Source organism: Aulonocara stuartgranti, assembly GCF_965226115.1.
Source record: "Aulonocara stuartgranti genome assembly, chromosome: 14".
Classification (NCBI taxonomy): domain Eukaryota; kingdom Metazoa; phylum Chordata; class Actinopteri; order Cichliformes; family Cichlidae; genus Aulonocara; species Aulonocara stuartgranti.
The window spans coordinates 26,524,435-26,538,309 of record NC_138950.1 but is presented as its reverse complement, the minus strand read 5'-3'; the positions used below and the strand labels follow the sequence as shown (position 1 = coordinate 26,538,309).

Sequence of the window (13,875 nt, the reverse complement as noted above, 5' to 3'; positions counted from 1 at the left end):
AACATAAATATATTCATTGAGAGATCTTTTTCCCCGTTGAGAACATTTTTTAAAAAAGAGAGTGGAAGTGCAGAGTAAAATGTCTTGCTCAATACTTTCTTTAGTGTTGCTTTTGATTATGCACACAGCGAGACCCTGCCCCACTGTTAATAGTTTTTCCATCCTGTTTATAACAGGTCAAACATATGCATTGATTCTGCATTAGTGCTTAATCTTAAAAAGTTCTGCATCACCACATCACACATTAGCCATGGGTCTGTGCGTGTGTGTGTGTGTGTAGGCCTGTGTGTGAATGTGTAATGGCGAGAAATACAGAGAAAGGTAGAAAGAAAAGACCCATAGTCCCCGCGTTCATTTATATGCATCCAGCTGTGTGGGTTAAAAAAAACTTTTTTGTAATTTGTGGTTTGTTTCTGCACACAAGTGTGGCCATACTTGTGTGCAGTTTATTTACATATGCAGTTCTATGTATTCTCATTGTGAACATTCAAGTGTCTCTGCCAACAACCTCTGCTGTTGCTGCCTCTGTAATCAGGTAGGCACTGAAACAGACCTGGTATATATTCTGCTTTTAAAATAGATAATAATTGCTGAGAAATATGTAGATAAAAGCTTTTCCTGGCACCCATGTTGGAGTGCCTGAGTAAAATCATAGCAGGACCTCATTCAAACAGGTGGACATTTCTGTTCATACCACAAAAGTAAAGCTAGATGAGAGTTAAAATAAAGGGCAGTGGGGAGAGCTAAAAGAAACCTATGTGGATTTAAAGGAAGGTTTAACTGTTGACAGAAACATGCACAGAGAAAGGGGTATGTGCAGACAGTCAGAGAAACACAAATAATGGATTAGATGAAAATGTAAAGGGAAACAGACTGGCTGTCTTACTGTGGCATGGTGACAGAGACATGCACAAGAAGCAAAGAGACAGAAGAGACAAAATAGATAGGTTATCAGATACAGACAAAAAAGGAGGGGGTAGACGATATGCGAGGTAGAAAGAGACTTTGGAAAGAAGGTAGGCAGAGGGACTGATACCGGTAGAGAGAGAAGAGAGACAGGTGGATAACAACTTCGAGAGACAGACTGGCAGACAAAAGACCATAAAAACAGTAAAAGAAACAGTGAGATATGCAGCTACAAATGACAGCACATTCCATATCCTGTTGTCAGAATTACTACGCAGCTGGAGATGACAAAATCTGGCCTTGAAGGAAGGAAGGGCTCAAAAAAGATGCAAGGGAAAGCATCTGCAAGGGACTATCAATGAGCTTTGACCTTGGATTTCTGACCATCTGCCAAAAACATCTGCCTATAAATCTTTGTGTTTGTGTGTGTGTGTGTGTGTGTGTGTGTGTGTGTGTGTGGGGGGGGGGGGGGGGTGTCTGTGTGCGTGTCTGCAAGCACATGAGCGTACATAAGTATGATTCATGTCTTTGCTGAAAACGAGGTTGTAATGTTATTGCCCATGGAAGTAAAGGTAAAAGATAGCTAGAGTGGAGCAACCTTGAGATTTAATATCTAGTGTGCTCTTCAAGAGTGTTCACATACAGAAATACAGCCACATACACACACACAAACATACACACACAAACGCACAAAAACTCTGTCTTTCTCAGTGGATTAATCATTTTTCTCAATACATGTCATTAAGGATGACTTCTAACACACAGTCACGTCTGGAGATTTCTATTGCATTATCGATTTCTCCTCTCCTTTCTACTCTTCCTCAACTCATTTGTCTCTTTATCCCTTTTCTCCTTAGCCATCTCTCTCTCATCAATCCCTCTTCTCCTGTATTTCATCTGTCCTCTATTTTCTGTCATTGCCACTTCCCTAAACTGGTCCTGCAACATCTACATAGGAACATTTATATTTTTCCTGCAGAGCTCATAATTTTGACTGATCGTGCCCTGTTATGTTGATTGGTGATGTTGTGTTATGTTGATATAGATTATTTTGCAGACTAAATTGCTGCTTTGTTTCAGACATGTTTCACATCCATATATGTTAAGTGCATAAAAAATGAGCACATAAATAAAAAAATTTGTACTTACACCTACACAGAACCAGAATTGTAAACTGTGAGTGATGATAACTAATGTAGACTAGTCAAGGTTTTTTTTCTCACATTCTCTCCCTCAAAGGTGTGGCCAGGAGAGGCTGTATTTCCAGATTACACCAGCCAAGCCTGCATAGATTGGTGGGTGGATGAGTATGAGCGATTCTACAGGGAGGTCAAACATGATGCACTGTGGATTGTAAGTCAGTTTTGAATACAGAAAACGGAGGTATGAATAGTTGTGGCCTGACCGAAAATTGTCAAAATGGCCAAGGGCCAAGAAAGAGCATTAATAATAAGAATTGTGTTAACTTAACAAACATGGAAAAAAATTTACTTCATAACTGTCTTTAAACAAAACAAGAGTCCTCTCACTGAAATCTACTGTATGTCCTTGCAGGACATGAATGAGGTCTCTAATTTCAAGCAAGGATCAGCAAAGGGCTGTGCTTCAAACAACCTCAACTACCCTCCATTCATTCCAAGTAAGAGATGTTGTTTTTTATCTTCTGAGCCATGATCATGCTAATCATTTGACGTACATGGCTGTTCTTATAGCTGTAAATTGTGGCTTTTAGAAGAAAAAAAAGAAAAAAAGAAATCCAGAAAAAGCTGGGCAGTCATTTAAAATGCAAACTGAATATTATGCTACTAAAATACCAAAGAAGAGGCCCTGAACTATAGAAATTATATTTCAATAAAGAGTAGAAAATGATTTACTATGGCAACTACAGGGAGAACAGAATTATTAGGCAAGTTGTATTTTTGAGGAATAATGTTATTATTGAACAACAACCATGTTCTCAATGAACCCAAAAAACTCATTAATATCAAAGCTGAATGTTTCTGGAAGTAGTTTTTAGTTTGTTTTTAGTTTTAGCCATTTTAGGGGGATATCTGTGTGTGCAGGTGACTATTACTGTGCATAATTATTAGGCAACTTAACAAAAAACAAATATATACCCATTTCAATTATTTATTTTTACCAGTGAAACCAATATAACATCTCCACATTCACAAATATACATTTCTGACATTCAAAAACAAAACAAAAACAAATCAGCGACCAATATAGCCACCTTTCTTTGCAAGGACACTCAAAAGCCTGCCATCCATGGATTCAGTCAGTGTTTTGATCTGTTCACCATCAACATTGCGTGCAGCAGCAACCACAGCCTCCCAGACACTGTTCAGAGAGGTGTACTGTTTTCCCTCCTTGTAAATCTCACATTTGATGATGGACCACAGGTTCTCAATGGGGTTCAGATCAGGTGAACAAGGTGGCCATGTCATTAGTTTTTCTTCTTTTATACCCTTTCTTGCCAGCCACGCTGTGGAGTACTTGGACGCGTGTCATGGAGCATTGTCCTGCATGAAAATCATGTTTTTCTTGAAGGATGCAGACTTTTTCCTGTACCACTGCTTGAAGAAGGTGTCTTCCAGAAACTGGCAGTAGGACTGGGAGTTGAGCTTGACTCCATCCTCAACCCGAAAAGGCCCCACAAGCTCATCTTTGATGATACCAGCCCAAACCAGTACTCCACCTCCACCTTGCTGGCGTCTGAGTCAGACTGGAGCTCTCTGCCCTTTACCAATCCAGCCACGGGCCCATCCATCTGGCCCATCAAGACTCACTCTCATTTCATCAGTCCATAAAACCTTAGAAAAACCAGTCTTGAGATATTTCTTGGCCCAGTCTTGACGTTTCAGCTTGTGTGTCTTGTTCAGTGGTGGTCGTCTTTCAGCCTTTCTTACCTTGGCCATGTCTCTGAGTATTGCACACCTTGTGCTTTTGGGCACTCCAGTGATGTTGCAGCTCTGAAATATGGCCAAACTGGTGGCAAGTGGCATCTTGGCAGCTGCACGCTTGACTTTTCTCAGTTCATGGGCAGTTATTTTGCGCCTTGGTTTTTCCACACGCTTCTTGCGACCCTGTTGACTATTTTGAATGAAACGCTTGATTGTTCGATGATCACGCTTCAGAAGCTTTGCAATTTTGAGACTGCTGCATCCCTCTGCAAGATATCTCACTATTTTTGACTTTTCTGAGCCTGTCAAGTCCTTCTTTTGACCCATTTTGCCAAAGGAAAGGAAGTTGCCTACTAATTATGCACACCTGATATAGGGTGTTGATGTCATTAGACCACACCCCTTCTCATTACAGAGATGCACATCACCTAATATGCTTACTACCAAGGCTTTCGAGCCTATACAGCTTGGAGTAAGACAACATGCATGAAGAGGATGATGTGGACAAAATACTCATTTGTCTAATAATTCTGCACTCCCTATAAACTCTGCAGTTATAATTAATTATAATAATTTTTAATTAGTAATCTATTAAATATTAGTATTATTATTAATTAAGTTAATTATTTATTTATTTTGTGGCTACCTAATTCAAAATGGGCACCTGTCAGTAAAAGATGCAAGTTTTAATGATTTTCATTTTTTCCCCATTTTCTGCCTTTTCTGTGAAAACTAGTCATACTGGTATGCATTTAATACAAAGAAACAAAGGATACCATAGAAATGCAGGTCATCGCCCAAATATTGTACACAACTTGATAAATTAGCTACACTAGCACACATAATAATAGAAAAGCCCTTTATTGTCATCGTACATGCACAGTGTATCCTAGATGGTTTTCTAGAAAACTCATCTAGAATCATAGATCCCTTAAGAAGAATTTTGAAAATGACTCTTCTGCCATGTCTTTTATTCTGACTGTGTCCCAGATAGGATGATCATAACTGGAAAAGGCACGCTCCCCTGATGCCATCCTTGTTATTGCCCTCCTCCTTAGTCATATTCCTGCATTGCTCTCTTTTCTGTCATTTCCTCATTGCTCTGACATCCTATAGGAGTATACATCAATGTCTATCTCATTCTTTCTGTCCTTTTACTTCATCGCAACACCATCACTGTTTTTTCGTATTCTCTTCATGCCTCCTCACCCCTTGTTCCAGCTCTTCACTCCTTTATCTTTTCTCTCCCTCAGACATTCTCGACAACTTGATGTACAGTAAGACTCTGTGTATGGATGCCAAGCAGTCTTGGGGAAACCATTATGATGTCCACAGTCTGTACGGGTACTCTATGGTGCTGGCTAGTGAAAAGTGAGTACATCAATAATCAATGACAGGAAGAGTTCAGGTTGTGCTACGAAGGCCAACTTTCTGCCACCCATTCAGTATATTGAGACTCTGGGAAACTCAAAATACACAATGTAATATACATACTGGTGGTGGTCAGAGGGCCCGGTGGCACCTGTGTCCGGCAGCCTCGCCTCTGTCAGTGCGCCCCAGGGCAGCTGTGGCTACAATGTAGCTTGCTATCGCCAGTGTGTGAATGTGTGTGTGAATGGGTGAATGACTGAATGTAGTGTAAAGCGCTTTGGGGTCCTTAAGGACTAGAAAAGCGCTATACAAATGCAGGCCATTTACCATTACCATTTACATAATTTTCTAAATGAATAGTTGTAGAATCAGATGTTACTGACCCATTGTGCTAAAGTCCAGAGCAGTTGACTTGACTTCAATGTGTTAAATCCGAAAACTTGTTTTAATGAGTCTAGCTTCCAGTGTGTTTGAATGAATTTCTCATTGGAGTCTGGCGCTGAAACAGTTTAGTGACCCATTATGTGCACAAACTTAGAAAGGAGTATTAAATATATTGTCGGTGCCAGCAATCTGTTGAGGAGGGATAAAAAAGTGCTTCACCATACTCAGGTTTATTATTATTAATGTTTTATACTTGCTAACCAGTTAGCATTGGTTCATCTTATTTCCTTATCTGAATGCTGTTGAAGGGCTCCAATTCCATTGTCTTGAACTACAGTAGTCCTTGTTCTCAGCAACCTTGCTGAATTTGGCATAGATGTGTATGAGCCATTTTTTGGCCTACTGCAATTTCTTATTACAGTGGCCTCTGAGCCCATTGCTGATCCTCCAGAGAGCATAACAAGGCCTACCATCACTACCTGCAGTCCAACGCAATGCAGTGGGAGTTCTTCTTAGAGACAACATACTCAGCAAATCCCGGTAGCTCTGCAACCAAGTAAGCTAGCGCAATAATTTTTTTTGCATATGAAACTGGAGGAGTTGTACTTACATCTTATGCCATCAGCTTGTCCTAGGTCACAGTTTCCTTCCACATATAGCTTTGCAAAAACTGCATAAAAATCACTTGCAGCAACAAAAACATGATATTCCAGAAACACGCTTCGCCGATCCATCAGCTGTTTGTAACACTTCCTACGTCCATCAGCGCGAACTATCACATGACCGCATGACCTGCCCGAAACCGGAAGTGACGTCATTTTGCGGAAATGTAGTTTTTTACGATCGGGGCCTTATGAGCTTGTGTTTTACTTGTTATGTGTTTTAAAAAGTTATGTTTGACTTTATGACTTTCTGTGTCGTCTCTGGGATGCTTAAGACTCATATTGCACTGCTGGAAATAGTTTATTTTGATGCATATGCTGTTATTTTGCAAATTTGCACTATAATATTTATTTTCGTTTTTCCTGCAGTATATAAAAATTGGTGTATTTCAAAAATAAAACTATGAAGACACTCAAAATAAATTTCCTGTGGTGGGAAACTAGTTTGTGTAACTTTTTTGTATTTACAGTTTTGAGGGATAAGCCTCTTAAATTTCTCTAACTAGAAATATATGTTAAAAAAACAAAAACGATTTTCAATTTTTTTGTAGTTTATTGCACTTTTTGCAATTTATGTAATTATTATGCACCTAATGCAGACATATTATTAAAGTTTGGGCTATAATGGTTGTATTGATGTATAGCAACTTGAAATGCTCCCAAAAATGGCTCCACAGCATGTAAAAATATAATATAAGCTCTGGCGAACTTGGTTCTATGGTAGGTCTTAAAGGGTTAATGTTTAAACTCTGCTCATGTCAATTCTCCGAAGTTACATCACTACCCTCGTAACCACATTTACACTCGAAAGAAACAATCTGCCTATATATGGTAACACACACATACACAGACACAGCCCACTCAAGACCATGAAATACAAGCTCCCTGAAGTGAGCTTGCTGACGCACTGTTTTGGTATTAAAGCTAGCTCATCATTCTTTTGTCAGCTTTCCTACTCATTTCTTTTCTTCTTTCTTAGTCTACTAATTAAAATGTATTACTGGCAGGAGACACATTTTGTAAACATCATCAGGGCTTTATATTGTCGTGGAGATTGATAATGCTTCGATTTTGTTTGAATAAAATATTAATGTGTAGTGGTAAATCAATTCAATCTTTCTCTCTGATCATTTGTGTTTGTGCATATGCATGCGATATCTGTTTCTCCCTTGTGCTCTCTCTGGCTCTCTTTTTTGTCCCATTGTCCTTTTATCTTAATGACCCTGTATCATCTGCTTGTCTTCTTGTTGAATTCTCTGCCACAGAGCTCTGCAGCGTGTTTTTGGAGCAAACCGTACCCTGTTGCTGACCCGCTCCTCCTTTCCAGGTGTGGGAAAATATTCAGGTCACTGGCTGGGGGACAATGGTGCCAACTGGAATGACATAAAATGGGCTATCCCTGGCATGCTAGAGTTTGGCCTCTTTGGAATACCCTATGTGAGTAGCAAACATTCAGAGAAGGTCATGTAATGGTCATATAATTTTTAGAGATGGCACGATACCACTTTTTTATGTCCGATACCGATACCGATATCATAAATTTGGATATCTGCCGATACCGATATGAATCCGATATAGTGTTTTTTAATCAACAAAACTGTTTTTTTAAATATCTTGCTGCATTTTGTATAAGTTCATACTCAAGTTTAAAACAACAACTACACTAAAGCTATTCTGTTATACCTGTATGCAAAAAAAAATATTTCATAGTTCAGCAACACTGATCAATCTAATAAACTTAAACCTACACCATCCTCCCTATTCTGGTATTTTAAAGAGTACTTAGCATAAATATTAAGCAACCTAACTAATAGGGTTCCAACTCCCAGCAACAACAAAAATAAATAAATAAAAAATAGGGAACCACCCCTCACGCTCCACCTCATGATGCTTAATCGACGTAATCAACCTTAATTTGATGCAGTGTGAAAAAAAATGCACAGAAATCAATTATTTTTTTCAATATATTAAAATATTAAATAGATTCAACATCTTTCTTCAACAAAATTGCAGACTGCACAGATGGTACCTTCCCAAAGGAAAAAGTACTATAGCTTACTAGGGTATATTAGACTTAATAGTCACTATATACAGTAATTGACTTCTATTCATTTTACATCAAATTAAAACTTTGGGTGTCAGATAATTATTTATTAAAAGCTCGACATTTTAAATGAGAATAAGAAAGAAAAGTATGTCTTTGTGCCCCTTTTCCCTGTTCATGCCCTATCGGCCCCCCTGGCTAAACTTTGCTAGATCCGCCCCTGCACAGTTACCAGCGTCAGCTACGTAGAAAAAGATCCTTGAGTAGAAAGTAATATTAAATAAATTCTAACAGCAGCTGATCAAGCTTAAACGTGCTGCTGTTGTTCAACCGCTGGTTTGGTCTTTCTGGTGCAAAGTGGGCCAAAAACAAACAAGAGACACGGACTCGCGACAGAAAAGCCGATCAGCTGATCATTAAGCAGTTTCATGATTGAAGTAGCAGCAAGAGGAGGAAGTCACTCCATATATCGCTTGTTAAGCTTAACGCAGGAATGCTTTACAAACATTCAGAGATGGACTTACACACTTGCTTTACTTCTCTCGGGGAGATGAAATGCTGGGTTGCTAGCGAAGCTCCAAATGCTATCCAGACCACTGACAGGTCCCGCATGCCACAGCCGCTCTATCACGTGATGCATACTGCTCCGACGTGCTAACGTTCTGAGGTGAGTTACGGTGTGTTGCAAGTTTTGTGAGGTGCTTTCGTGATATTTAATGGATCGGATTACATTTTTTATTTTTCTCCGATATCCGATCCAGTAATTTAGGTCAGTATCGGACCGATACGTAATATCGGATCGGTCCATCTCTAATAATTTTTAAAATAGCTAAAATCATTTGATAAGACAAATAAATATGACCATTCAAGTTTTTATTTTCACTTCAGCAAAGCATTGAAGAATGAAAACATATATATCTATATCTATATATATATATATATATATATATATATATATATATATATATATATATATATATATATATATATATCATTTGTACTCTACAGAAAGCTCCAGAACCAGGCATAGAACTTAATCTGTTTGTTAGCGTGTGTTTCTGGCACTTGGATGGTTCTCTCTTTTGCTTTTTTTAAAGAAGATTTAGTTGTCATTGGGATGTATGCTCCGTCATAATTTCAAACAGCAGACAAGAAGAAGTGTGTCTTGAATAAGATCCATTAAAATGTCTGCACCAACAGCAGTTTTCTTTCCTGGAACAACACCACGTTCGGAAAACACACTCCTAGCCAGTAACCGAGTGGACCTTGTACTTGCTTGTGTGTATCGCTAGTTTGCAGATTTCAAACAGCAGTAAGAAAACGACAGGGAGTCCAGTGCACATGCAAACACACACATGCACACTCCTCCAGCTGTGCACAGCAGGTAGTCATATATACATGCCAACTTCTCCTGCTGGGACTGTGTCAAGCAGATTTTGGGTTCCTCAGTAGACACACGCTCACACGAACGCAGAGAGAAAGACGGAAAGAAAGCAGGAGAAATAGGATTTGGATCGATTCCCTCCCATTGAGGCTGTTGTAAAATGTGGCCGGTAGTAAACAATAGAAAGCAAACAGTCTCTGCAGACTGGCCTTTGACTGAAGTCTCTTTCTTGGACTCCATGAAAGCAATTAATGTAAATAAAGATTACAACCCACATCTACTGTTTGCCAGTAAATCCTCACTAAATGGAGCCAGCATGAAGAGAGGCATTTTAGAAGATAAATATAAAGGCAGTTATCACACTGGTGCTACAAGAGATTTGTTAACCTTACAGTTGGACCATTTTTTAACCAGGCCATAATGAAACATTAGTAATCTAGAGATCTTTTGTTTTCAAGTTCAAGTTTTCTCAGAGTTTGTCAAATGTTATTCCAGTTTGATTTTTCCGATATAACAATATTAGGATGTTGTTAGAATTGAACCTGTAGGTTTTGGCTAAATGTCATTGTAAATGTTTTTCAGATTGGAGCTGACATCTGCGGTTTCTTTGATGACTCCACTGAGGAGTTGTGTCGTCGCTGGATGCAGGTCGGGGCTTTCTACCCCTTCAGTCGGAACCACAACGCTGAGGGGTACAAGGTACTCCCAGATTTATTATATTAGATTGTCAATCTATATATTACAACTTTGCTGTTTGGTGCAAAGTACTGCAGGGTATACACATTATTCTATAACATTGTATAGGTGCTATGAAATCCGAGCAGTTAAAAACTTTTTGTAGCCGTGGAGATTATCACCTCACTGGTGCAAGTACAGCTGAATCTGTGTTTAACACTGAGGATGCAAGCTGCTGAAAAACACAACATTTGAGTCTGAAATAAAATATTACTCACAATCTCAATGGTGCAATGAAATTTAAAGGAATTGATATTGATATACATAAAGTTATTGCAATATGGTGGATTCTCCACATCAGCTGCAGTATTGCACTGACTGCCTTTCTTAACTTTCTGACTGGACAATCGCTCTTCAAGAAGAGAGTCAGTATTCATTTTCAGTGACAATGATTTTCAACAGGTGGTAATATTAACAGAGTAAAAATTATGTTTATATTTAACAAGCAGGCTAAAACGTTAAATGTCACAGGTCAGATCAGTGGCTTAATGTCACTGAGAAACACAGGGAAGGCGCCTGCTGAGCCTAGAAGAGTGCTTATATTGCCACTGAGCTATTTATACAGATGAACACAAATGGCTTATGCGAAAAATCATTCTACACTATTGAATCGCATGAAAACTGATGCTCCCACAACATTTTCCGTTTGGGGTGGGGGTTGGTGATAGTACTTGCTTGAAGACAGGGACACGATGATGATGAATCTGATGTACAATTTCCACTAAACAAGACAGCTAAAGTGTGACCTTTGCTTTGCCCTAATCATGGCGCTCATCACATCCCATACAGATAGTCCAAACACACACACAGACACAAATGAGTTTTCATCAGACTGTCAGAGTTGCTGGAGGCATAAATGATTAGCCAGATGAGAGGACCACGGCCTGTAAGCAGCTAATCACCCTCACACTTACCACACTTACCACTGTCATCAAATTAACATCATACCTCTGTTTCTTTCTCTCACTTTTTCATTTATTTTTTTCTTTTGCTCTTTGTCTTTATAAACTGTACTTTTAGATTGCTCCAATGTAAAGGTAATTTTGTGGTTATTCATTATGATTAAGGTTAATGTGTATTTGCTCATGGTAATTTTCCACTTTCTCATCCCTCCTCTTTACTGCTTTATCGTCACTCACTTCCTTTAATTTCAGCGATTTTCTTTCCTTCTCTTGCTCAAACATATTCCCTCCTTTGCCATCTTATCTCGTTCCCATTGTTTTTCAGTAACTAATGGACAAATATGTGTTTTATTTTCTCTATTATTTCTTGTTCATTAACACCATTCCCTTACTCCATCTTTCTGTCTTCAGCCTCAGGATCCAGCTGTATATGGTGCTGACTCAGCACTGGTCCGGAGTTCCAAACATTACCTGAACATACGTTATACACTTCTGCCTTACCTCTACACGCTATTCTACAAAGCCCACACTGCAGGAGAGACTGTTGTACGTCCTGTTCTGCATGAGTAAGTCCCATCTACTATTGAGTTAAGTCATTATGCTACCAATTCAAACAGCGACACAAATAAACTGCAGTTGCTTCGATTCACCTGTGGACATAACTCACAAATACCTATTCCTAACCACCAAAACCTTAAATCTTCCAAAAGTATTTCTCATGTACTTCATACTGTGTATTGCTGGAGACCTCAGTAAGTGCAGTACTAAACCGGGGCGTTCTGAGGAGTGGATGTCTTTTCATCTCAGCTAGGTCACTTTGGCATCATCTGACAGATCACAGATGATATTACACTGCTGTGACCTCCTAATGACCAGATCACACAACATAGTTGATAAATCAACCTCCAACGATGGTGACATCCATATTTGTTGATGTCCTTGTGATTCCTGTGACAGTGGGCACTGTGCTAGTTGCATACAAGCAAAGTAATTTATTCAATAATAGGGCATTTGTCTTGGTCACTACCATCATTCTGATGCCACAGAAGAGTGTGACATTATCATCTGCAAGGTCATAGGTGATGTCACAGTACCTCTGAAGGTGTATCTAGGAGCAAAGAGAAGACTAGCATCATGTTGTTTGGATAACTCCCTGGTTATCCAAACAACCTGATGCTACTATACCATAACTCTGTCCACAAATACTCCCACCAAGATGGAAATAGACAGTATAAACAACTGTCAAGGCAGGCAAAAACAAAAATTCCTTGATTTCCTTTTTTTCCTAAAGAAAGAAAATGAGCAATTTTACATAGTGAAAAGCTCTGTTCCAAGTGCCTGAAAGCTAGTAGCTGAAACCTGGCAACCCTGGCCTATAAACTAAAAAGTGATGTCACTGGCAATGAATGAAAGGACAACATGCCAACAGAAACTAAGACCTTGGCAAGACAGCAATTCCAAATCGAGTGAATACACTCCTGTTTGAGTGGTTTTATTTTTAAAAAGCACAAGAAAAATTAAATGTTTTGGCAATCAGACAACTAGCAAACCACATGATAAACAGATAGCGAGAAGCACAAGGACCGTGTTGCAGTACAACTGTTCATCCCTTTCACCATTCAAAAAGACACCAAGGGCATTAACAAAACATAATGGCATCCAAGTGACAAGTTGTAAAGTATATGCATGACTCTACGAAAGAAAGAAACGGATTGGAGATTAGTAGCCACACAGCTTAAATGAGCCAGCCAGGGTAAAACATGGAAAATGTGATCTAGTAAGACATGAACTAATAAATTGGAAAAATCAAAGGGTGAACATTAATTTAATGTTAAGATAAAGTTTAGAATTGTAACAAAGCATAGACATCCTAAAGCTTTTCTAAACCATAAACTGGAAAATAAAATGTACGGTCTGTAGTTTAATTACATTTTGGCTGGACACAACATAATGACAAAGATGCCTAATTTAATATATATTCTTCCTTGCCCAAGGTTCTATTCTGACAGCGCAACCTGGACAGTAGATCGCCAGTTCCTCTGGGGAAAATACCTGCTCATCACACCTGTATTGGATCCAGTAAGTTAAAACACACAGAGAGAGACATATCAGAAACAGAATACATATACATATGAAGATACTTTGGTCAAAATGACATCATACACATTACTTAAAGAAATGTACATAGAAAATGGAGAAACATGTCTTGCAGCTGAACAGCTACTCACTCACACAGTCACACACACGCACACAGCGTGACCTCCACTGGGAAAACATGACATGGGATTTTCTTTGTTGCCCTCCCCTACTCTCATCCCTCTTTCTTCTCTCTTCCATACCCTCCCTCTTTTCTCTGAGCTCTAATGAGAGCACTGACCTCATTACGAGCAGATTAGAAGTGTAGATAGAGTGTGTACTCTTGTGTTTGTTTCAGTGTGTGTGTGTGTGTGTGTCTGTGCGCTTGGGTTTTGGTGTGTGCGTGTGTGTGTGTGTGTGTGTGCATGCGTGCAGCTGCCTGCATATGTAAATGTGTGTGCCTGTAGGCACATATGTATGTGTGCATATGCAGTGATTGCGGTCATGT

The 13,875-nt window shown here is 39.1% G+C and overlaps 1 protein-coding gene across 1 annotated transcript in view; it reads left to right on the top strand.

The window, feature by feature from the left end:
• Window positions 1-13,875, top strand: part of LOC309687892 (sucrase-isomaltase, intestinal-like) — a 69,264-nt gene that overhangs the window by 21,870 nt on the left and 33,519 nt on the right. The window contains exons 14-20 of the mRNA XM_082503179.1: window positions 2,146-2,259; window positions 2,461-2,545; window positions 5,063-5,180; window positions 7,492-7,663; window positions 10,237-10,353; window positions 11,703-11,857; window positions 13,286-13,370. Of these exons, the coding sequence (XP_082359305.1) occupies window positions 2,146-2,259; window positions 2,461-2,545; window positions 5,063-5,180; window positions 7,492-7,663; window positions 10,237-10,353; window positions 11,703-11,857; window positions 13,286-13,370 (846 nt within the window). The remainder of the gene's footprint in view (window positions 1-2,145; window positions 2,260-2,460; window positions 2,546-5,062; window positions 5,181-7,491; window positions 7,664-10,236; window positions 10,354-11,702; window positions 11,858-13,285; window positions 13,371-13,875) is intronic.